Source organism: Caenorhabditis remanei, chromosome IV, assembly GCF_010183535.1.
Source record: "Caenorhabditis remanei strain PX506 chromosome IV, whole genome shotgun sequence".
In the NCBI taxonomy this organism is placed as follows: Eukaryota; Metazoa; Nematoda; class Chromadorea; order Rhabditida; family Rhabditidae; genus Caenorhabditis; species Caenorhabditis remanei.
The window spans coordinates 24890603-24917985 of NC_071331.1; the positions used below are offsets into that span (position 1 = coordinate 24890603).

The following is a 27383-nucleotide window of genomic DNA, read 5'->3' on the forward strand; positions in this document are numbered from 1 at the left end:
CATTTCATCGAGTAATAAATTCCAATTGTAACCATCAAAACTGAGCATCTCTCGGAACTCCTACACGTTTTTGGATCATATCGTTGAAAACTCCCTTGATGTCGTTGTATCCAAATAAATCCACCTCATTATTAACTGACAGCATATACACGGCTCCAACATGAATCCATCCGATTTGTCTCACATTTTGAACCGAATGATGTCTTTTCTCGGCTAATCGTTTGAATGACTCTTCAAAAGTCATCGACTCGTCAATTTCCATCCACCTTGAGACGTAGTCGATTCCTGTGAACATCATTGCGGGTCCGATTCCATTCGAGCAGTGAACCAGGATAGGCGCCTGAAATTTGTAAATAAATAGTTATTTTTTAATATTCGGACACACAGATGGACGTGAAAATTGTAAAATTCGGCTGTTTTTGACCGAATTTTTACAATTTTTGGACATCTGGACGTTCGGACACACAGATGGTCATGAAAATCGTTAAATTTTAGCGATTTTTGACCGAAAATTCACAATTTTGGATATCCGGACACGTGGAAACACAGATGGACATGAAAATTGTAAAATTTGGCTGTTTTTGACCGAATTTTCACAATTTTGGATATCCGGACACGTGGAAACACAGATGGACATGAAAATTGTAAAATTTGGCTGTTTTTGACCGAATTTTCACAATTTTTGGACATCTGGACACGTGGAAACACAGATGGACATGAAAATTGTAAAATTTGGCTGTTTTTGACCGAATTTTCACAATTTTGGATATCCGGACACGTGGAAACACAGATGGACATGAAAATTGTAAAATTTGGCTGTTTTTGACCGAATTTTCACAATTTTGGATATCCGGACACGTGGAAACACAGATGGACATGAAAATTGTAAAATTTGGCTGTTTTTGACCGAATTTTCACAATTTTGGATATCCGGACACGTGGAAACACAGATGGACATGAAAATTGTAAAATTTGGCTGTTTTTGACCGAATTTTCACAATTTTGGATATCCGGACACGTGGAAACACAGATGGACATGAAAATTGTAAAATTTGGCTGTTTTTGACCAAATTTTCACAATTTTTGGACATCTGGACATTCGGACACACAGATGGACATTAAAATTGTAAAATTCGGTTGTTTTTGACCGAAAATTCACAATTTTTGGACATCTGGACACGTGGAAACACAGATGGACATGAAAATTGTAAAATTTGGCTGTTTTTGACCGAATTTTCACAATTTTGGATATCCGGACACGTGGAAACACAGATGGACATGAAAATTGTAAAATTTGGCTGTTTTTGACCGAATTTTCACAATTTTGGATATCCGGACACGTGGAAACACAGATGGACATGAAAATTGTAAAATTTGGCTGTTTTTGACCGAATTTTCACAATTTTGGATATCCGGACACGTGGAAACACAGATGGACATGAAAATTGTAAAATTTGGCTGTTTTTGACCGAATTTTCACAATTTTTGGACATCTGGACACGTGGAAACACAGATGGACATGAAAATTGTAAAATTTGGCTGTTTTTGACCGAATTTTCACAATTTTGGATATCCGGACACGTGGAAACACAGATGGACATGAAAATTGTAAAATTTGGCTGTTTTTGACCGAATTTTCACAATTTTGGATATCCGGACACGTGGAAACACAGATGGACATGAAAATTGTAAAATTTGGCTGTTTTTGACCGAATTTTCACAATTTTTGGACATCTGGACACGTGGAAACACAGATGGACATGAAAATTGTAAAATTTGGCTGTTTTTGACCGAATTTTCACAATTTTGGATATCCGGACACGTGGAAACACAGATGGACATGAAAATTGTAAAATTTGGCTGTTTTTGACCAAATTTTCACAATTTTTGGACATCTGGACATTCGGACACACAGATGGACATTAAAATTGTAAAATTCGGTTGTTTTTGACCGAAAATTCACAATTTTTGGACATCTGGACACGTGGAAACACAGATGGACATGAAAATTGTAAAATTTGGCTGTTTTTGACCGAATTTTCACAATTTTGGATATCCGGACACGTGGAAACACAGATGGACATGAAAATTGTAAAATTTGGCTGTTTTTGACCAAATTTTCACAATTTTTGGACATCTGGACATTCGGACACACAGATGGACATGAAAATTGTAAAATTTGGCTGTTTTTGACCGAATTTTCACAATTTTGGATATCCGGACACGTGGAAACACAGATGGACATGAAAATTGTAAAATTTGGCTGTTTTTGACCGAATTTTCACAATTTTGGATATCCGGACACGTGGAAACACAGATGGACATGAAAATTGTAAAATTTGGCTGTTTTTGACCGAATTTTCACAATTTTGGATATCCGGACACGTGGAAACACAGATGGACATGAAAATTGTAAAATTTGGCTGTTTTTGACCAAATTTTCACAATTTTGGATATCCGGACACGTGGAAACACAGATGGACATGAAAATTGTAAAATTTGGCTGTTTTTGACCAAATTTTCACAATTTTGGATATCCGGACACGTGGAAACACAGATGGACATGAAAATTGTAAAATTTGGCTGTTTTTGACCGAATTTTCACAATTTTGGATATCCGGACACGTGGAAACACAGATGGACATGAAAATTGTAAAATTTGGCTGTTTTTGACCGAATTTTCACAATTTTGGATATCCGGACACGTGGAAACACAGATGGACATGAAAATTGTAAAATTTGGCTGTTTTTGACCGAATTTTCACAATTTTTGGACATCTGGACACGTGGAAACACAGATGGACATGAAAATTGTAAAATTTGGCTGTTTTTGACCGAATTTTCACAATTTTGGATATCCGGACACGTGGAAACACAGATGGACATGAAAATTGTAAAATTTGGCTGTTTTTGACCAAATTTTCACAATTTTTGGACATCTGGACATTCGGACACACAGATGGACATTAAAATTGTAAAATTCGGTTGTTTTTGACCGAAAATTCACAATTTTTGGACATCTGGACACGTGGAAACACAGATGGACATGAAAATTGTAAAATTTGGCTGTTTTTGACCGAATTTTCACAATTTTGGATATCCGGACACGTGGAAACACAGATGGACATGAAAATTGTAAAATTTGGCTGTTTTTGACCAAATTTTCACAATTTTTGGACATCTGGACATTCGGACACACAGATGGACATGAAAATTGTAAAATTTGGCTGTTTTTGACCGAATTTTCACAATTTTGGATATCCGGACACGTGGAAACACAGATGGACATGAAAATTGTAAAATTTGGCTGTTTTTGACCGAATTTTCACAATTTTGGATATCCGGACACGTGGAAACACAGATGGACATGAAAATTGTAAAATTTGGCTGTTTTTGACCGAATTTTCACAATTTTGGATATCCGGACACGTGGAAACACAGATGGACATGAAAATTGTAAAATTTGGCTGTTTTTGACCAAATTTTCACAATTTTGGATATCCGGACACGTGGAAACACAGATGGACATGAAAATTGTAAAATTTGGCTGTTTTTGACCAAATTTTCACAATTTTGGATATCCGGACACGTGGAAACACAGATGGACATGAAAATTGTAAAATTTGGCTGTTTTTGACCGAATTTTCACAATTTTGGATATCCGGACACGTGGAAACACAGATGGACATGAAAATTGTAAAATTTGGCTGTTTTTGACCGAATTTTCACAATTTTGGATATCCGGACACGTGGAAACACAGATGGACATGAAAATTGTAAAATTTGGCTGTTTTTGACCAAATTTTCACAATTTTTGGACATCTGGACATTCGGACACACAGATGGACATGAAAATTGTAAAATTTGGCTGTTTTTGACCGAATTTTCACAATTTTGGATATCCGGACACGTGGAAACACAGATGGACATGAAAATTGTAAAATTTGGCTGTTTTTGACCAAATTTTCACAATTTTTGGACATCTGGACACGTGGAAACACAGACTGGACACGTGGAAACACAGATGGACATGAAAATTGTAAAATTTGGCTGTTTTTGACCAAATTTTCACAATTTTGGATATCCGGACACGTGGAAACACAGATGGACATGAAAATTGTAAAATTTGGCTGTTTTTTGACCGAATTTTCACAATTTTTGGACATCTGGACACGTGGGAACACAGATGGACATGAAAATTGTAAAATTTGGCTGTTTTTGACCAAATTTTCACAATTTTTGGACATCTGGACACGTGGAAACACAGATGGACATGAAAATTGTAAAATTTGGCTGTTTTTGACCAAATTTTCACAATTTTTGGACATCTGGACACGTGGAAACACAGATGGACATGAAAATTGTAAAATTTGGCTGTTTTTGACCAAATTTTCACAATTTTTGGACATCTGGACACGTGGGAACACAGATGGACATGAAAATTGTAAAATTTGGCTGTTTTTGACCAAATTTTCACAATTTTTGGACATCTGGACACGTGGAAACACAGATGGACATGAAAATTGTAAAATTTGGCTGTTTTTGACCAAATTTTCACAATTTTTGGACATCTGGACACGTGGGAACACAGATGGACATGAAAATTGTAAAATTTGGCTGTTTTTGACCAAATTTTCACAATTTTTGGACATCTGGACACGTGGGAACACAGATGGACATGAAAATTGTAAAATTTGGCTGTTTTTGACCGAATTTTCACAATTTTTGGACATCTGGACACGTGGAAACACAGATGGACATGAAAATTGTAAAATTTGGCTGTTTTTGACCGAATTTTCACAATTTTTGGACATCTGGACACGTGGAAACACAGATGGACATGAAAATTGTAAAATTTGGCTGTTTTTGACCAAATTTTCACAATTTTTGGACATCTGGACACGTGGAAACACAGACTGGACACGTGGAAACACAGATGGACATGAAAATTGTAAAATTCGGTTGTTTTTGACCGAAAATTCACAATTTTTGGACATCTGGACACGTGGGAACACAGATGGACATGAAAATTGTAAAATTTGGCTGTTTTTGACCAAATTTTCACAATTTTTGGACATCTGGACACGTGGAAACACAGACTGGACACGTGGAAACACAGATGGACATGAAAATTGTAAAATTTGGCTGTTTTTGACCGAATTTTCACAATTTTGGATATCCGGACACGTGGAAACACAGATGGACATGAAAATTGTAAAATTTGGCTGTTTTTGACCGAATTTTCACAATTTTGGATATCCGGACACGTGGAAACACAGATGGACATGAAAATTGTAAAATTTGGCTGTTTTTGACCAAATTTTCACAATTTTTGGACATCTGGACACGTGGAAACACAGATGGACATGAAAATTGTAAAATTTGGCTGTTTTTGACCGAATTTTCACAATTTTGGATATCCGGACACGTGGAAACACAGATGGACATGAAAATTGTAAAATTTGGCTGTTTTTGACCGAATTTTCACAATTTTGGATATCCGGACACGTGGAAACACAGATGGACATGAAAATTGTAAAATTTGGCTGTTTTTGACCAAATTTTCACAATTTTTGGACATCTGGACATTCGGACACACAGATGGACATTAAAATTGTAAAATTCGGTTGTTTTTGACCGAAAATTCACAATTTTTGGACATCTGGACACGTGGGAACACAGATGGACATGAAAATTGTAAAATTTGGCTGTTTTTGACCAAATTTTCACAATTTTTGGACATCTGGACACGTGGAAACACAGACTGGACACGTGGAAACACAGATGGACATGAAAATTGTAAAATTTGGCTGTTTTTGACCGAATTTTCACAATTTTGGATATCCGGACACGTGGAAACACAGATGGACATGAAAATTGTAAAATTTGGCTGTTTTTGACCAAATTTTCACAATTTTTGGACATCTGGACACGTGGAAACACAGATGGACATGAAAATTGTAAAATTTGGCTGTTTTTGACCAAATTTTCACAATTTTTGGACATCTGGACACGTGGAAACACAGATGGACTTGAAATTGTTCAATTTGGCTGTTTTTGACCGAAAATCCGCATTTGTTGGACATCTGGACACTCAGACTCACAGATGGACATGAAAATTGTAAAATTTGGTTGATTTCGACCCAAATTTCACAATTCTTGGACATCTGGACTTTTCGACAACCAGATAGACATGAAAATTGTGAAATTTGGCTGTTTTTAACCGAATTTTCACAATTTTTGGACATCTGGGCGTTCGGACGCACATATGGTCATGAAAATCGTTAAATTTTAGCGATTTTTGACCCATATTTCATAATTCTTGGACATCTGGACGTTCGGACGCACAGATAGACACGAAAATTGTAAAATTTGGCTGTTTTTGACCGAATTTTCACAATTTTTGGACATCTGGACACGTGGAAACACAGATGGACATGAAAATTGTAAAATTTGGCTGTTTTTGACCGAATTTTCACAATTTTGGATATCCGGACACGTGGAAACACAGATGGACATGAAAATTGTAAAATTTGGCTGTTTTTGACCGAATTTTCACAATTTTGGATATCCGGACACGTGGAAACACAGATGGACATGAAAATTGTAAAATTTGGCTGTTTTTGACCGAATTTTCACAATTTTTGGACATCTGGACACGTGGAAACACAGATGGACATGAAAATTGTAAAATTTGGCTGTTTTTGACCGAATTTTCACAATTTTGGATATCCGGACACGTGGAAACACAGATGGACATGAAAATTGTAAAATTTGGCTGTTTTTGACCAAATTTTCACAATTTTTGGACATCTGGACATTCGGACACACAGATGGACATTAAAATTGTAAAATTCGGTTGTTTTTGACCGAAAATTCACAATTTTTGGACATCTGGACACGTGGAAACACAGATGGACATGAAAATTGTAAAATTTGGCTGTTTTTGACCGAATTTTCACAATTTTGGATATCCGGACACGTGGAAACACAGATGGACATGAAAATTGTAAAATTTGGCTGTTTTTGACCAAATTTTCACAATTTTTGGACATCTGGACATTCGGACACACAGATGGACATGAAAATTGTAAAATTTGGCTGTTTTTGACCGAATTTTCACAATTTTGGATATCCGGACACGTGGAAACACAGATGGACATGAAAATTGTAAAATTTGGCTGTTTTTGACCGAATTTTCACAATTTTGGATATCCGGACACGTGGAAACACAGATGGACATGAAAATTGTAAAATTTGGCTGTTTTTGACCGAATTTTCACAATTTTGGATATCCGGACACGTGGAAACACAGATGGACATGAAAATTGTAAAATTTGGCTGTTTTTGACCAAATTTTCACAATTTTGGATATCCGGACACGTGGAAACACAGATGGACATGAAAATTGTAAAATTTGGCTGTTTTTGACCAAATTTTCACAATTTTGGATATCCGGACACGTGGAAACACAGATGGACATGAAAATTGTAAAATTTGGCTGTTTTTGACCGAATTTTCACAATTTTGGATATCCGGACACGTGGAAACACAGATGGACATGAAAATTGTAAAATTTGGCTGTTTTTGACCGAATTTTCACAATTTTGGATATCCGGACACGTGGAAACACAGATGGACATGAAAATTGTAAAATTTGGCTGTTTTTGACCGAATTTTCACAATTTTTGGACATCTGGACACGTGGAAACACAGATGGACATGAAAATTGTAAAATTTGGCTGTTTTTGACCGAATTTTCACAATTTTGGATATCCGGACACGTGGAAACACAGATGGACATGAAAATTGTAAAATTTGGCTGTTTTGACCAAATTTTCACAATTTTTGGACATCTGGACATTCGGACACACAGATGGACATTAAAATTGTAAAATTCGGTTGTTTTTGACCGAAAATTCACAATTTTTGGACATCTGGACACGTGGAAACACAGATGGACATGAAAATTGTAAAATTTGGCTGTTTTTGACCGAATTTTCACAATTTTGGATATCCGGACACGTGGAAACACAGATGGACATGAAAATTGTAAAATTTGGCTGTTTTTGACCAAATTTTCACAATTTTTGGACATCTGGACATTCGGACACACAGATGGACATGAAAATTGTAAAATTTGGCTGTTTTTGACCGAATTTTCACAATTTTGGATATCCGGACACGTGGAAACACAGATGGACATGAAAATTGTAAAATTTGGCTGTTTTTGACCGAATTTTCACAATTTTGGATATCCGGACACGTGGAAACACAGATGGACATGAAAATTGTAAAATTTGGCTGTTTTTGACCGAATTTTCACAATTTTGGATATCCGGACACGTGGAAACACAGATGGACATGAAAATTGTAAAATTTGGCTGTTTTTGACCAAATTTTCACAATTTTGGATATCCGGACACGTGGAAACACAGATGGACATGAAAATTGTAAAATTTGGCTGTTTTTGACCAAATTTTCACAATTTTGGATATCCGGACACGTGGAAACACAGATGGACATGAAAATTGTAAAATTTGGCTGTTTTTGACCGAATTTTCACAATTTTGGATATCCGGACACGTGGAAACACAGATGGACATGAAAATTGTAAAATTTGGCTGTTTTTGACCGAATTTTCACAATTTTGGATATCCGGACACGTGGAAACACAGATGGACATGAAAATTGTAAAATTTGGCTGTTTTTGACCAAATTTTCACAATTTTTGGACATCTGGACATTCGGACACACAGATGGACATGAAAATTGTAAAATTTGGCTGTTTTTGACCGAATTTTCACAATTTTGGATATCCGGACACGTGGAAACACAGATGGACATGAAAATTGTAAAATTTGGCTGTTTTTGACCAAATTTTCACAATTTTTGGACATCTGGACACGTGGAAACACAGACTGGACACGTGGAAACACAGATGGACATGAAAATTGTAAAATTTGGCTGTTTTTGACCAAATTTTCACAATTTTGGATATCCGGACACGTGGAAACACAGATGGACATGAAAATTGTAAAATTTGGCTGTTTTTGACCGAATTTTCACAATTTTTGGACATCTGGACACGTGGGAACACAGATGGACATGAAAATTGTAAAATTTGGCTGTTTTTGACCAAATTTTCACAATTTTTGGACATCTGGACACGTGGAAACACAGATGGACATGAAAATTGTAAAATTTGGCTGTTTTTGACCAAATTTTCACAATTTTTGGACATCTGGACACGTGGAAACACAGATGGACATGAAAATTGTAAAATTTGGCTGTTTTTTGACCAAATTTTCACAATTTTTGGACATCTGGACACGTGGGAACACAGATGGACATGAAAATTGTAAAATTTGGCTGTTTTTGACCAAATTTTCACAATTTTGGACATCTGGACACGTGGAAACACAGATGGACATGAAAATTGTAAAATTTGGCTGTTTTTGACCAAATTTTCACAATTTTTGGACATCTGGACACGTGGGAACACAGATGGACATGAAAATTGTAAAATTTGGCTGTTTTTGACCAAATTTTCACAATTTTTGGACATCTGGACACGTGGGAACACAGATGGACATGAAAATTGTAAAATTTGGCTGTTTTTGACCGAATTTTCACAATTTTTGGACATCTGGACACGTGGAAACACAGATGGACATGAAAATTGTAAAATTTGGCTGTTTTTGACCGAATTTTCACAATTTTTGGACATCTGGACACGTGGAAACACAGATGGACATGAAAATTGTAAAATTTGGCTGTTTTTGACCAAATTTTCACAATTTTTGGACATCTGGACACGTGGAAACACAGACTGGACACGTGGAAACACAGATGGACATGAAAATTGTAAAATTCGGTTGTTTTTGACCGAAAATTCACAATTTTTGGACATCTGGACACGTGGGAACACAGATGGACATGAAAATTGTAAAATTTGGCTGTTTTTGACCAAATTTTCACAATTTTTGGACATCTGGACACGTGGAAACACAGACTGGACACGTGGAAACACAGATGGACATGAAAATTGTAAAATTTGGCTGTTTTTGACCGAATTTTCACAATTTTGGATATCCGGACACGTGGAAACACAGATGGACATGAAAATTGTAAAATTTGGCTGTTTTTGACCGAATTTTCACAATTTTGGATATCCGGACACGTGGAAACACAGATGGACATGAAAATTGTAAAATTTGGCTGTTTTTGACCAAATTTTCACAATTTTTGGACATCTGGACACGTGGAAACACAGATGGACATGAAAATTGTAAAATTTGGCTGTTTTTGACCGAATTTTCACAATTTTGGATATCCGGACACGTGGAAACACAGATGGACATGAAAATTGTAAAATTTGGCTGTTTTTGACCGAATTTTCACAATTTTGGATATCCGGACACGTGGAAACACAGATGGACATGAAAATTGTAAAATTTGGCTGTTTTTGACCAAATTTTCACAATTTTTGGACATCTGGACATTCGGACACACAGATGGACATTAAAATTGTAAAATTCGGTTGTTTTTGACCGAAAATTCACAATTTTTGGACATCTGGACACGTGGGAACACAGATGGACATGAAAATTGTAAAATTTGGCTGTTTTTGACCAAATTTTCACAATTTTTGGACATCTGGACACGTGGAAACACAGACTGGACACGTGGAAACACAGATGGACATGAAAATTGTAAAATTTGGCTGTTTTTTGACCGAATTTTCACAATTTTGGATATCCGGACACGTGGAAACACAGATGGACATGAAAATTGTAAAATTTGGCTGTTTTTGACCAAATTTTCACAATTTTTGGACATCTGGACACGTGGAAACACAGATGGACATGAAAATTGTAAAATTTGGCTGTTTTTGACCAAATTTTCACAATTTTTGGACATCTGGACACGTGGAAACACAGATGGACTTGAAAATTGTTCAATTTGGCTGTTTTTGACCGAAAATCCGCATTTGTTGGACATCTGGACACTCAGACTCACAGATGGACATGAAAATTGTAAAATTTGGTTGATTTCGACCCAAATTTCACAATTCTTGGACATCTGGACTTTTCGACAACCAGATAGACATGAAAATTGTGAAATTTGGCTGTTTTTAACCGAATTTTCACAATTTTTGGACATCTGGCGTTCGGACGCACATATGGTCATGAAAATCGTTAAATTTTAGCGATTTTTGACCCATATTTCATAATTCTTGGACATCTGGACGTTCGGACGCACAGATAGACACGAAAATTGTAAAATTTGGCTGTTTTTGACCGAATTTTCACAATTTTTGGATATCCGGACACGTGGAAACACAGATGGGGGTACTCGATTTTAGAACTCGGAAAAATAGAACTGCGACAAAATAAAACTGCAACAATATATAACTGACTAAAATAGAACTCCACGAAATAGAACTGAACAAAATGGAACTGCTACAAAATAGAACTGCTACAAAATAGAACTCTACCACTGGTTTTGAAAAGGCTTATTGGGCCGATCGAAAATAATTTTATATAGTTTTTTGTTGACTATTAAATAGACAAAGACTTTATCTTCATAAAATAAGTGTTTTTAGTCGACTTTTCTCCTCGAAAACTGGTTATAATTTGTTGGCAAGGAACGTGGCCGCCCTCGCTGGCATTAACGTGACGTGAACTTCTACGTAGTATTGAACTCTTAATTATTGATTATTCCTTGGTTTCCTACACTAAGAAACCTGTGCTCAAGTAAACTATTATTCTGTCTATCACTCTCTATTCTACTCTTCCTCACGACATAACATTGGCGATCAGGATTTGCAAGAAAAATAAGGTATTATGGGGGACGAAAAAATGATTATGGCTAAAGAGTTAACAGAAACTCTGAGAGCTTTTCGCGAGCAGATCGAAGTCTCTACTGAGGTTAACAGGAGGCAACTCGAAGAAAACAAGTTATTGCGGGAGAGTTTGGCGCGCGCGACTGGGGGGTCCGAATCGAATCTGGGAGGGGACGCTATCACAACCACACCGTTGCGATCGGGGTACAGCGCTCGTCTCATGGGAGATCTGGCTCGTCGGATCCCAAAGTTTCAGTTCATTCTGGACGAGCCGGACGCATTCCGGAAGTGGATAACGCGTAACGAGTTGACCATCACAGAAGACGGAAAGGATCTGACGGAAAGAGAAAAAGTTCGGTTATTGTTAGGAGCGTTAGAGGAATCTACGTTCCACAGATATGTTGATTCTCAAAGAGATTCGGGTGATATATACGAAATCGCCTTCAAAGATACAGTCGCATCGCTCAATAAAGTTTTTGGATCTCATCGAAGCATGATGATTCGACGACAAGAATGCCTACAGATAAGCCGCTCGCCGGGACTATTCCATGGCCCATTGGAGTATAGTAACAAGATCAGTGAAGCCGTTCTAGACGCGAAACTGTCAACCATGACCTCTGATGATTGGTCTGTGTTCTTGTTCCTTCGAGGGTTGGATAGTCCAGGGGACGCTGCCGCAAAGGCATATCTGATGCAGTGGGCTGAGCAGAGCGAAAGAAAGAAGGAGACCGTCACATTGGCGGCTATCCATGATGAGTGGATTAGATTCATCCAGCTGAAGCAACAAACCAAAGTAGATAGGTGTGTAAATTTTACCCCCCATGGTGATAAATTTACCCTCTGACTTAGTGAATGACGGTATAAGCGTGGGGCTCGAGTTCGCAAGTTGGTCAGAGACATGGTCAGAGCATGAGGAAAAAGAGCACGAAAATGTGTCGAATATGCCCCATCTGACCCGACCTATGGGATCATATGGGTAAATTAACCGCATTTGAACCGCCCTCTTGGTGGTGATAATTTTACCACGAGATATTATGTTGTGAGTTGACCAGTCACCTACAATCAAATACTAGGCTCAGTGGATTCTCACACGCTCACTGGCTCAGAATAGGAGCTCAAAAAGACGTCGAAGGTGCGCCAGCTGGTTCTAGCTATTGGGTCATATGGTTAAATTTACACCGCCCAGCCCATCCTCAGATGTAGTTAATTTCGCCATGGGGTTCTCTTCTGTGAGATCTGGCGCCAGATTCAAGGTTGCTTAGATAGACGAAACCACTCACTATCATGAAACTTTGAGCCGTGACCCGTAGACTTGACTTTCCGTCATGTGAACATCAAGTGAGGGTAATGTGAGGCCCACAGAGTCCATCTCTTTTTGGAGGTTCTCGCGCGTTCTAGGCACATAGGACAGATCTCCAAATTTACACGTTTTGTCAAGTTCATGGCCAGGCTTTCTATCAATTTTCACTCAATGTTTGATCTGATAATGATGATCGTAGGAAAGGCACAACCATGTAAAACCTGATGGGTAAAAATTTTTTGTTTTATCTTCTATGTTGTTAAAATTGTGAGCGACTCCTCATCTCACACAACCAGGCAAGGATTGTGCGAGTCGAGGGCATAAGTAAGTGTGGTTTATTCTCTTACAAGGGGGTCTTTTTCATACACCGATTGAAAATTCTCATTTGACATTTGTATGACGCATCCACAGAGAAGACGCTTCCATGTTTGTGAGTCACATTCAAATGCTAGCGATTAAAACTTTATTGTTTTTTCATTAATTCTCAACATTTTACCGTTTTTAAATATTGTATATACAAAAAAAAAAACAAAAAAAAAAAAAAAAAAGACATTGGAAATGATCATATAATATTATTATTCAGACTTTCTGGGTATCTTCATTTGATTTCGGAAAGTTGGTTGTTGGGAGCTGTGGAGTTGATGGGGACTGTGGCAGGTTTTGACAGGAGGAGCACGGTGTTCTGAAAGATTTGAAAAAGTGTTGACAAATATATCGATAGTTACTTACGGAACTTTGGCAATAAACAGTTCAGAAATAGGATGGTATCTCCCTTGCTTATCCATCAGAACAAATTGTTCATCAGTAATATTCTTCTTGAGCTTGTTGTTGTAAAATTCAAGCAAATTAACACCGTCTTGAATCGAGGGAACTTCACTTGGACATTTAGCAATCACATCACTGTATTCAAGAATTCGACCGTCTCTAAAGTGGAAAATTGCTTCATCTTTTCCCAATTGGTCATCAATTATGAATCGTATAGTTTCCAAATCCTGAAGGAGTTCACATCGTATGCCCAAACCACCACGATATCTTATTTCACGAAAAGTACAAAATATCTTGCATTGACTTGTATACTTTGATCGAACGTCCCGAAGAGGGTCCATGCAATTGCATCGTTTTCCACGTTTACCGGATAACTTTGGAGGCATTAGAAAATCTGGAAAACAATTATAGAAAAGACAGAACTCAGAAACAGGTCACCTACCACTATCACGTAATAAATCACGAATGACAATTTTTCGTTTAAAACCATAGAACGAGAGAGTATGAAAAGGAGAGACGAAGAAAACAAAATAAAAGTTAGTGATGACGTCATCAACCAAAAAGTAACAGCTGACGTTTGCAGAGAGTGATTTGAGATATTCATAATCTGTGGCTCATTTTCATCTTTTTACCGGATGGTAAATGGTGACCTATTTTTGAGCTCTCATTTTTCATTTCTTTTCCTTTTCTCTCGGCCGTTCATTCATCCTTTTTTCATCCTTTCTTTTTCAGTTATGAAACGCAAAACGCTAAACGCTCACAATTCACGAGGAGGAGCCCCTCCACCAACTAGTCTTGAACCAAAGACAAAAAAGACAAAACCAGAAAGTCGATCACATGAAAAAGAAGAAGAAAACGTAGACCACACAAGAACGGACAAGAAGAGAAAATATCAACCATCAACTAGTTCAGTTCAGAATCAAGGAGGATTTTTAGAAGAAAAGAAAAGACAATCTAAGCCAGCCAGAATAGTTTCGACACAAAGACGTGAGTGATAATGAGAAACATAAAAAATTTCAATTATTCATTTTAGATGGCAAAGGACCGCAGCGAAAAATGCAATTACGAGACTTTGAAAGAAGCGAGACCTTTCCAACACCCGAGGAAGAAGAGTTCTTCACAGAAAATGTTATAACTTCTAATGAACCACATTTTCGAAGACACAACAACCAGTTTCTGATTGCGGACACTGTCAGAATGAAATTCATCAATCTTGATAAAGTAAAAGACAACACGATACTTCATCAACATGTGGCCAAACTCTTGGACATTTTTATTCGTAGAATGCTCAAAAAATCAGGAGGAAATCTGAAAACAACCAAATATTGGCTTCAGTAAGTTTTATCATAATTTCAAATCATAAGAAGAACGTTTACAGACTGAACCATGATGGGTATACCGATAGAGATGGTTTCTTTGTAACCCACAAAACGTATGCAGTGGCTGATGGAGGAGTGATAATGAATGAGATTGCCAAGCAGATGCAATCTAACAAAGAGCTCCGCTTAGATGAAAGTTTTACTGTTGCTATGAACGTTTTCAAGGATAAGCAATCACAACTACGAGGCAGAGGGACACGAGGTTCTCGGAAATCCGATAAAATTGAAAAAATAAGAAAAACGCTACTGGTAAGGCTTACTCTCATTTGTCAAACGATAATATATTTTATAACAGAAACAACATTTTGGTGTTAGCCTATGCAGGATCACGGGAACGAGTCATTGTCTACCAAAAGCACTTGCACTAGGAAAACTGGAGAGTGATATACAAACCACGACAAACGTAGACCAAAAACAGAAAATGGAAAAGTTTTATCGAAGTCTCGTAAGACCAGAGGTACTTTTATATTCTTTGATTGGTTGTAATATGTGTGTTTTACAGAGAACTCAAACATTCAAAAGTGAAGCACAAGGAAAGCTTGCCAGACAGCTTTTGGCGGATGCAGGGATGGATGTGAACAAAGAAGAACATGGTCGAAAAGACCTTGTGGAGCTTGCAAATTATCTTTCAAACTATCAAATAATATTGTGGACTGCAAACAAACATCAGGCCGTCCCAACTGAAGAAAAGCGATTCAATCCTGATGGTGAAGGATTTATTGGTTTATTTTATTATGAGGGACATTATGAACATGTGAATCACACCAAAGGAAAACATGCATCAAGGTAAGTTACCAATTTATTGTAATAAACTATTTTTATTTTCAGGTTTTGTTATCAATGCTCTACTTTCGACGACGACTATCATTATCGAAAATGCAAAGCCAAGTGCAAGAGATGTGGGGCCACAGGATGCAAACAAGAAGATGAGAACATTTATTGCAGCTTTTGTAATATTTACTTTCGAAGTAAAATGTGTTTTGACGCACATCTCACTGCAAAATCAAAGAAGGGATTGCCACATTGCAAGAAATATAGCAGGTAGCTAAGCAATTAGACAAACATTAGTAATGTCTTACAGATGCGAAAAGTGTAATTTGATTGATAGATCAGAGAGGATTCGTGGAGAAACACACGTATGTGACGCAAAAGCATACTGTCCTATATGCAGGGAGAAAGCGTTGAAGGGGCATACTTGTGCTCACCATGTCCCTGACGAGAAGGAAAAGTTGAGGAAGCAAGAAAACCAAAAACAATGGGCTATTATCGTGTATGATATGGAATGCATTGTGGCAGAGTCGGGATTATTCGAAGGTAAGGACGTAAACATTCAAAGTATACACTTTCCTTTTTCCAGGACATATCGAAAGAGGTCCCAAACACAAACCCAACTTTATTTGTGTAAGAATGATCTGCAGTGATTGCCGAGGAGAGGAAGGATGTCAATTATGCGCCCAACCATGGACCTACAGCTACAAGAATTTTCCACCATTCAAAAATAACAAACACGATTCTCCATTAGCCAGTTTTGCAGATTTCTTGCTACATAATCCACGAGCAGCTGGTGCTTACGTTATAGCACACAATGGTGGAAGGTATGTTTCAGTAATAAAACATTTTCAACTTCCAAGATATTTTCAGGTATGACCATGTTATGTTGTTAGCAGAGCTCGATAGGCAAGGAGGCACAAAGGCAAAAGAACCAAAAATTTTATTGAATGGGATGACAATCATAACGGCAGAGTTTGAATATGAGAAAAGAAAGTTGCATTTTCGTGATTCTTTCCAATACTTGCAAATGGGACTAGCCAAAATGCCTGGAGCTTTTGGCCTGGAGGGCGAGGCAAAAGGTTTCTTTCCCCACTTATACAATCATCCGGACAATTACGATAAAGAATTGAAAACGTTGCCATCGAAGGAATACTACAGCCCACAGTTCATGGCACCTTCTACAAAGAAAGAATTTGATGACTGGTATGAAAAGTGTTACCATGATGGATTCAAGTTACATGATGAGCTGCTAAAGTATTGCCAATCGGATGTTCGCATTCTCACGTTAACATTGATGTCTTTCATTGAGGTTAGTAAATTGTTTCAACCTGTTAGTATTTTTGTTTTTACAGATGTGTGAATCGACTTTCAATGGTTGGAACCCAATTGTCAATGGATGTACTATAGCTTCCTATGTTATGTTCGTATTGAAGCACGAATACATCAAGAAGGGAGATGTTGGATATACTCCCGAGAATGGCTATGGAGGGGGAAATAATTCAATGTTAGCGTTAAAGTATATCCAATGGCTTGAGAAAATAGATCCAACACTACATTTGAAGTACAAATTACGTGGAGGAGAAGTTAAAATCAAAGCTAATGGACATTCTTACTTTGCTGACGCTTTCAATGAGACCACAAATGAAGTTTTTGAGGTATATTTTCATTTTAGATACAAACCCATTCCATTTACACACACACAGACCCAAGGAAGACTGACCCTCACAGCAAGTGAGGTGAAGGAAACCTTTTTCTCTGTATCGAATAATATTATTTTTCATGTAATTTTTTCAGATTTACGGATGTGTATGGCACGGGTGCCCAAAGTGTTATCCGGATCGTGACAAGAAATGTCCAATGAGGCCCGACAAAACAATGGAAGCTTTGTATAAGGAAACGATGAAGAGAGAAGAAGATATTCTAAATGAGGGATTTAATCTAAATTCTGTTTGGGAATGTGAAATATACGAGCAGATGGAAAAAGATAGAGAGATGCAAAAATTCTTTGAGCTAGTAAGTTTTCAAACAAATAGGCTAAACATAAAGTTTTCTTCAGAACAAGTACGATCAAAGACTCAAACCACGCGAAGCATTGTATGGAGGAAGAACACAGGCATTTCGATCAATGGCAGTTGCGATTGAAGACATACTTCTAAATTATTATGATTTCAATAGTTTATACCCATATCTCAATGCAGGAGGTACAGCTTACCCACGAGGAAACCCAATTGTGGTCGATAAGGACTTTCCCAATACTGATGAACCATTAAAACTTAAAGGTATGCATATTTTTCCTATTCTTACTAACATTTACATTATAGGAATTGTGTTTTGTGATGTACTACCCACACAAGACGCAGCCATGGGGTATTTACCGCAGAAAATAATGAAGAAGCTCATGTTTGTTCTCTGTAGAACTTGTGCGAATAATCAGAATATTGAAGGAAAATGTACACATACCAAGGTCTCTGAAAGATTTTTGACTGGCGTATGGTGCACAGATGAGTTGAACAAGGCAGTTTCAAAGGGGTACAAAGTGCTCAAGTACCATGAAATCTGGCATTGGCCAGAAGAGGCTTGGGTCAAAGGAGGATTCTTTGCCGATTACATCAAACCTCTATTGAAATTGAAACACGAAAGTAGTGGATGGCCAAAGGAAAATATGACGGATGAGGAAAAGAAAGCATACATCGCAAGAATATGGGAGATGGATAAAGTCAAACTGGATCCCTTGAAGATCATAAAAAACAAAGCATTGCGAAGCCTGTGCAAAATATTCCTCAATTCCGCATGGGGTAAGTAGAAATCTATTGTCTTCTAATGTTATTCCTTTTTCAGGAAAATTTGCACAAAACCCAATGAAAGTTGAGACAAGACTCATCTACAACAGTGATGGACTTGCAATGGCCAATTTTTTCAACGATCCCAACTTTGAACCAACCGGACTGCTTCCTTATGGCGAACACAAGCATTTCATCTCAAGAAGACCCAAGAAAGACTTTCTCAAGACATCACCATTCACAAATCTTGCTATTGCGGCAATCACAACATGTGCGGCCAGGTTGAGACTCACTGAAGCTATAGAGAGAGTTGGAATCAAGAATATGATTTATTGCGGTATGTGAGTAAATGTAACACAAATACAACTATTATTTTTAGACACTGACTCTGTGATTTTCAAACAGAAGAAAGGCAGTGATCCTCTCGGGGACCTCAAGGGAGATAATTTAGGTTACTTAACGAACGAAATCCCACCAGGGAATGAGTTGGTTGAAGTCGTTGCAATGGCTCCAAAGGTTTATGCTTTGAAGATAAGAGACAAGGACGGCAACTACAGCTATACAGTAAAAGCAAAAGGAATGTGTTTGAACAGTGGCAACACTGGAAGTATCAACTTTGACACTATGAAAGAAAGTGTAGGTATCAGTTCTATGATCGTTGACAAACGTATTCTTTTCAGATGAATGCATTCATTCGAGATGGCGTAGCAACTCCCATGGAAGGCGAGATGTTAACGTTCAAAAGAGGAGATAATGCATTAGATGGCCTTTGGACCTTCAGATTGAAGAAGACTCTCAACCCTCGAATGGACAAGGGACACTACGTTGATGGTGTTGTAGCACCATTCGGACAAATATCAGGAGATATACAATTAATTAATGATTATCCTTTCTAACATTGTAAATAAATATTGTAGAGACAAAACATTTGTACACATTTCATACACAATCTACACAATCTACGCACAATGTTTGCACAAAAAATATATTGAAAAACAATCTATGCACAATCTCAAAACAAAAATTTTGCAGAGACACAATCTATGCACAATCTCAAAATATACAGAAATCAGTGTGAAATCTTACAAAAATTGAGAAAAAACAACACGTTTATCAGATTTTCAAAGCTTTTTAGTCAGTTTTTCATGTGAGCATGTCTGATTTCACGACATATGTATGCATATATCAACGTTTTAGTAATTTAACCTGAACATATACTCATTTTAAAGGCATAGCCATACATACAGGTCTATATTTTGATCCATATACATGCACTTTTACAATATTTCGGTGTATATGCACACGTTTTTGATATATTTCGGTGTATACGCACACGTTTTCACAATATTTCAGTGCATATGCAGACATTTTCATAATTGTTTAATGTATATGCGTACATTGTTTGCATTATTTTAGTGTATACGCACAGATTTTCACAATACTTTAGTGTATATACACCCATTTTCACAATATTTTGATACATACGCACAGATTTTTAAAATATTTTGATCCATATGCGTAGATTTTCGCAATACTTTGGTGTATATGCACCCATTTTCACAATATTTTAGTTGTATATACATACATTTCAACATTATTCTGAGGTATACGCACAGATTTTTGCAATATTTCTGTGTATATACACATGTTTTCAAGATATTTTGGTGTAAATGCACACACTATCACAATGTTTTAGGTGTATATGCACACTTTCTACTTTATTTTTGGTGTATGCACACATATTTCTCACATTATTTTAGTGTATACGCACAGGTTTTACAATGTTTTGTTGTATATGCGCAGATTTTCACGAAAATTTGAAACAAATCTAAACATTTTACTCTATTTTCATGTATGTCTACACATTTTTTGCCTACAAGTCTACATTTTTTCGTGCACGTGCACACATTTATTAGTTGTTTTTCTTTTTTTTTCATGTAAGATTGCCTGATTTCACGACATTTGTATGCATACATACCACCGTTTTAGTGATTTATTCTGAACATATACCCATTTTTACGGTGTTTCCATACATACACACCCACTTTTTGTGTATATGCACACACTTTCTCAGTTTTTATTAATTCTGATATAGGCATTTCACGATATTTTGATACAATTCTAGCCATTTTACTCTATTTTTATGCGTCGGCACACGTTTTAGGCTATTTTCCGTGCACATACACACATTTTTCGTGCACGTACATACATTTTACGTGTATATCTACCCTTTTTCCGTGTATTTCTACATATTTTCGTGCATTTCCACAGATTTTTCGTAAATGCCCACAGATTTTTCGTGTATTCCTACACTTGTTTCGTATATGCACACATATTTTTCGTGCGTATACACACATTTTTATGTATGAATACAACTTTTTTGTGTATGTCTTCTAGTTTTTACATATACGCCTACAAATTTTTCGTGTATTCCTATATATTTTCGTACATTTCCACAGATTTTTCATGTATGCCTGCATATTCTTAGGGTATGCCTACATATTCTTCGGGTATACCTACATATTTTTCATGCATACCTGCATATTTTTCATGGATGCTTACACTTTTTCGCGAAAGCCTGCATATTTTTGCCTATGTCTACACTTTTTTCTCTATAGGATTATGTTTTTCAATCTTTTGAGATGATACTCGAGCTTCAATATGGCGGCAACGTTTCTTTTTAACAATATTTACCGTGATAAACACTAACGTATTCATATTACGAAGTACTTGTCATCATATTACCGCTTCATGCAAAGAAAGCTGATGATACGGGCGCGCATTTTTGCATCTAGGGATGCTTTCCGAGGAAGATGTTTAGTGTTTGTTCATCAACAAATGCCTAAGTTCAGTCGTAAAAGCTTCATACTTTTATCAATAACCACTTATATTTGCTATCGCTTTTATCTATATGGATCTTTTCTTTGCATTAGGTAGTCACGGTATATTACATTTTTTCATGGACATATACTTACAGAGCATCAGCATACTACTATCTTCTATTCTATCAACAAAAACACTAAGGTGTAGTTTTTCAATGATGGTTTGATAATCTATTTCAGGTACAAGATATGCAACCAACACTATGTATCCTTGAAGAAATATGTGTGTACAGAATAGAACTAAATAGGGTAGCGACAATTTCCAGAAAGGAGAAGGGTTTTTGACCTAAGCACTTTCTCTGCGTCTCTAACTCTCTCACATTCAGCTACTCAAGGACTATTTTGTGCCATTCCGTATTTTTAACGTCATTGTGATTGGTGATCTATTTCATAGGCTCTCGTCGTATTATTATGGATTCCTGTGAGGATTTTGATATGTGTGAGGACTTGGACAGATCAGATATGTACTTGCCAACAAAGAAAGAGGATAACTCAAAACCATGCAATCATCAAGAGATTGAAGACCGTTTTCGTGAATTCAAGCAATCAACATACAAAGAAATTCACCAGATGTCGTGTGCTTTGAAGAAAGTTGGATATTCTCCTTTGTGTCCAGACGTCAAACGACGAACAGATTTGGATTATATTCGCGAATGTTTGGATCGAATGACTGCTGACCAAGCTGTGTTTTACAGCCGAGCTGGTGAAGTATTGGTAGGGTGCTACGTCACTCCATTACGTCCGACTGAAGTTCAATGTGGCCAAGGAAATCTTAACCTTTGTCAGTATTTTGCTGATAAATGGTGCTATAACATTGATGACAACCAGTATGTAGTGATCAACGGATGTGGGGCTGCTTATCCTGTGTCAGAGCTGTTCATTGTCAGAGTTCCAAGGTAACTACACTTCTTTTAATTAGAAAATATAATAGTTTTTACAGACCTGAAGCTATGCAAAACGATAAAGAGGTTCGTGCTCAGAAGAAACGAGACAGCGGCATGAGATGGTCCATACCTTCATCGGATACTTCTGGGGCTCGAGGAATTCTACGTCCTACCAAGTGATATGATATTGTCAAATTGATGAATAATTGATCTTTATGTATATGTTTTGTGTGCTTACTCCTACTTGTTAATAATGTATCAATTGTACACGAATAATGCAACGATTTCAGTTATATAACTTTTCTATAATGCCTAAAACTGTGTTGAATAAAGAACTATACATAATGTGAAGTTGAAAGAAACAACTATAAAAATGCGGTCTTTACCACAAAGTCATCGAAAATAAAAAGAACTGACAGGTCTTTAAATCAAATGGGTTTGAAACATATGCATACTTTATCAAAAGTCAGTGGAGGTCTTCTAACCCATATGCATTATTCGTCGACATAATTATAACATATAACCCCAATAAATGATCATAGCCAGAATTTGTGTGCACTTTCGGAGATTGTTAAAGACAAAAAGGGTAATTTTTGAAGAAAGTACGAGGAACGGTAACTCAAATAGGTGCAAAGTCAAATAGCCGCATTGCGATATAATAAGCTCAGGAGAACACACGAAACCTATGTTTCAATATAAATTTAGCAAAATATTAGTATTTAGAAATAACTTTCATTGAAAAAATCATTCAATTTATGAGTTTTTGTCATGAATACTCATTTTTGCAACTCAAAACAACACGCAAAAAGACATAGACCCGCGATATTCTCCCGCAATTGTAAGGGTGAGGAGAAGGGGGGTCCTGTTTTTTTTGGCACTGTGTGAGATAGAGTGTGTAAAGACGATGTGCCCCGGTTTTTTGACAACGCGAATAGCGGTGAGTAGTATGGGGGTAAGGATGGAAGGGGGACGCCCTCCTCTTTTTTCACACTCTCTCATCCACCAAAGCGGAAGCATACCGGGCCACCCTCCTCCTCACCCCAGCAGAAAAAAACGGGAACCCCCCAGCGGGTCTTCTTTTTTCGGAAAGTTGTCCCGTTTTTTTCCGCTGGGGTGGTCCTGTTTTTTTTCCGCTGGGGTGGGGAGGAGGGTGGTCCTGTTTTTTTCCGCTGGGGTGGTGAGAGAGTGTGTAAAAAGAGGAGGGTGGTCCTGTTTTTTTCCGCTGGGTTGGGGGGTGTCGTGCGGGGAACAGCTGTTAGGGGGACCTTCCCCTTCCCGGATCCTTACCCCCATACTACTCACCGCTATTCGCGTTGTCAAAAAACCGGGGCACATCGTCTTTACACACTCTATCTCACACAGTGCCAAAAAAAACAGGACCCCCCTTCTCCTCACCCTTACAATTGCGGGAGAATATCGCGGGTCTATGTCTTTTTGCGTGTTGTTTTGAGTTGCAAAAATGAGTATTCATGACAAAAACTCATAAATTGAATGATTTTTTCAATGAAAGTTATTTCTAAATACTAATATTTTGCTAAATTTATATTGAAACATAGGTTTCGTGTGTTCTCCTGAGCTTATTATATCGCAATGCGGCTATTTGACTTTGCACCTATTTGAGTTACCGTTCCTCGTACTTTCTTCAAAAATTACCCTTTTTGTCTTTAACAATCTCCGAAAGTGCACACAAATTCTGGCTATGATCATTTATTGGGGTTATATGTTATAATTATGTCGACGAATAATGCATATGGGTTAGAAGACCTCCACTGACTTTTGATAAAGTATGCATATGTTTCAAACCCATTTGATTTAAAGACCTGTCAGTTCTTTTTATTTTCGATGACTTTGTGGTAAAGACCGCATTTTTATAGTTGTTTCTTTCAACTTCACATTATGTATAGTTCTTTATTCAACACAGTTTTAGGCATTATAGAAAAGTTATATAACTGAAATCGTTGCATTATTCGTGTACAATTGATACATTATTAACAAGTAGGAGTAAGCACACAAAACATATACATAAAGATCAATTATTCATCAATTTGACAATATCATATCACTTGGTAGGACGTAGAATTCCTCGAGCCCCAGAAGTATCCGATGAAGGTATGGACCATCTCATGCCGCTGTCTCGTTTCTTCTGAGCACGAACCTCTTTATCGTTTTGCATAGCTTCAGGTCTGTAAAAACTATTATATTTTCTAATTAAAAGAAGTGTAGTTACCTTGGAACTCTGACAATGAACAGCTCTGACACAGGATAAGCAGCCCCACATCCGTTGATCACTACATACTGGTTGTCATCAATGTTATAGCACCATTTATCAGCAAAATACTGACAAAGGTTAAGATTTCCTTGGCCACATTGAACTTCAGTCGGACGTAATGGAGTGACGTAGCACCCTACCAATACTTCACCAGCTCGGCTGTAAAACACAGCTTGGTCAGCAGTCATTCGATCCAAACATTCGCGAATATAATCCAAATCTGTTCGTCGTTTGACGTCTGGACACAAAGGAGAATATCCAACTTTCTTCAAAGCACACGACATCTGGTGAATTTCTTTGTATGTTGATTGCTTGAATTCACGAAAACGGTCTTCAATCTCTTGATGATTGCATGGTTTTGAGTTATCCTCTTTCTTTGTTGGCAAGTACATATCTGATCTGTCCAAGTCCTCACACATATCAAAATCCTCACAGGAATCCATAATAATACGACGAGAGCCTATGAAATAGATCACCAATCACAATGACGTTAAAAATACGGAATGGCACAAAATAGTCCTTGAGTAGCTGAATGTGAGAGAGTTAGAGACGCAGAGAAAGTGCTTAGGTCAAAAACCCTTCTCCTTTCTGGAAATTGTCGCTACCCTATTTAGTTCTATTCTGTACACACATATTTCTTCAAGGATACATAGTGTTGGTTGCATATCTTGTACCTGAAATAGATTATCAAACCATCATTGAAAAACTACACCTTAGTGTTTTTGTTGATAGAATAGAAGATAGTAGTATGCTGATGCTCTGTAAGTATATGTCCATGAAAAAATGTAATATACCGTGACTACCTAATGCAAAGAAAAGATCCATATAGATAAAAGCGATAGCAAATATAAGTGGTTATTGATAAAAGTATGAAGCTTTTACGACTGAACTTAGGCATTTGTTGATGAACAAACACTAAACATCTTCCTCGGAAAGCATCCCTAGATGCAAAAATGCGCGCCCGTATCATCAGCTTTCTTTGCATGAAGCGGTAATATGATGACAAGTACTTCGTAATATGAATACGTTAGTGTTTATCACGGTAAATATTGTTAAAAAGAAACGTTGCCGCCATATTGAAGCTCGAGTATCATCTCAAAAGATTGAAAAACATAATCCTATAGAGAAAAAAGTGTAGACATAGGCAAAAATATGCAGGCTTTCGCGAAAAAGTGTAAGCATCCATGAAAAATATGCAGGTATGCATGAAAAATATGTAGGTATACCCGAAGAATATGTAGGCATACCCTAAGAATATGCAGGCATACATGAAAAATCTGTGGAAATGTACGAAAATATATAGGAATACACGAAAAATTTGTAGGCGTATATGTAAAAACTAGAAGACATACACAAAAAAGTTGTATTCATACATAAAAATGTGTGTATACGCACGAAAAATATGTGTGCATATACGAAACAAGTGTAGGAATACACGAAAAATCTGTGGGCATTTACGAAAAATCTGTGGAAATGCACGAAAATATGTAGAAATACACGGAAAAAGGGTAGATATACACGTAAAATGTATGTACGTGCACGAAAAATGTGTGTATGTGCACGGAAAATAGCCTAAAACGTGTGCCGACGCATAAAAATAGAGTAAAATGGCTAGAATTGTATCAAAATATCGTGAAATGCCTATATCAGAATTAATAAAAACTGAGAAAGTGTGTGCATATACACAAAAAGTGGGTGTGTATGTATGGAAACACCGTAAAAATGGGTATATGTTCAGAATAAATCACTAAAACGGTGGTATGTATGCATACAAATGTCGTGAAATCAGGCAATCTTACATGAAAAAAAAAGAAAAACAACTAATAAATGTGTGCACGTGCACGAAAAAATGTAGACTTGTAGGCAAAAAATGTGTAGACATACATGAAAATAGAGTAAAATGTTTAGATTTGTTTCAAATTTTCGTGAAAATCTGCGCATATACAACAAAACATTGTAAAACCTGTGCGTATACACTAAAATAATGTGAGAAATATGTGTGCATACACCAAAAATAAAGTAGAAAGTGTGCATATACACCTAAAACATTGTGATAGTGTGTGCATTTACACCAAAATATCTTGAAAACATGTGTATATACACAGAAATATTGCAAAAATCTGTGCGTATACCTCAGAATAATGTTGAAATGTATGTATATACAACTAAAATATTGTGAAAATGGGTGCATATACACCAAAGTATTGCGAAAATCTACGCATATGGATCAAAATATTTTAAAAATCTGTGCGTATGTATCAAAATATTGTGAAAATGGGTGTATATACACTAAAGTATTGTGAAAATCTGTGCGTATACACTAAAATAATGCAAACAATGTACGCATATACATTAAACAATTATGAAAATGTCTGCATATGCACTGAAATATTGTGAAAACGTGTGCGTATACACCGAAATATATCAAAAACGTGTGCATATACACCGAAATATTGTAAAAGTGCATGTATATGGATCAAAATATAGACCTGTATGTATGGCTAT

The 27383-nt window shown here is 36.9% G+C and overlaps 4 protein-coding genes across 4 annotated transcripts; 1 reads left to right on the top strand and 3 right to left on the bottom strand.

Annotated features, from left to right (window-relative positions):
• Positions 1-34: 34 nt before the first annotated feature.
• GCK72_016171 (uncharacterized protein) lies at positions 35-298 on the bottom strand (the record flags this gene model as incomplete). The annotated part of the gene is made up of 1 exon (XM_053731364.1): positions 35-298. One exon carries the CDS (start codon positions 296-298, stop codon positions 35-37), a length of 264 nt encoding a protein of 87 aa, XP_053586136.1.
• A 13429-nt stretch (positions 299-13727) lies between these two features.
• Positions 13728-14299, bottom strand: GCK72_016172 (uncharacterized protein; the record flags this gene model as incomplete). The annotated part of the gene is made up of 2 exons (XM_053731365.1): positions 13728-13830; positions 13878-14299. 2 exons carry the CDS (start codon positions 14297-14299, stop codon positions 13728-13730), a joined length of 525 nt encoding a protein of 174 aa, XP_053586137.1.
• Positions 14300-22136: 7837 nt separating this feature from the next.
• GCK72_016173 (uncharacterized protein) lies at positions 22137-22789 on the top strand (the record flags this gene model as incomplete). Its single annotated transcript, XM_053731366.1, has 2 exons — positions 22137-22621; positions 22666-22789. The coding sequence occupies 2 exons, from the start codon at positions 22137-22139 to the stop codon at positions 22787-22789; spliced, it is 609 nt and encodes a 202-aa protein (XP_053586138.1).
• A 1879-nt stretch (positions 22790-24668) lies between these two features.
• Positions 24669-25321, bottom strand: GCK72_016174 (uncharacterized protein; the record flags this gene model as incomplete). The annotated part of the gene is made up of 2 exons (XM_053731367.1): positions 24669-24792; positions 24837-25321. 2 exons carry the CDS (start codon positions 25319-25321, stop codon positions 24669-24671), a joined length of 609 nt encoding a protein of 202 aa, XP_053586139.1.
• Positions 25322-27383: the final 2062 nt, after the last annotated feature.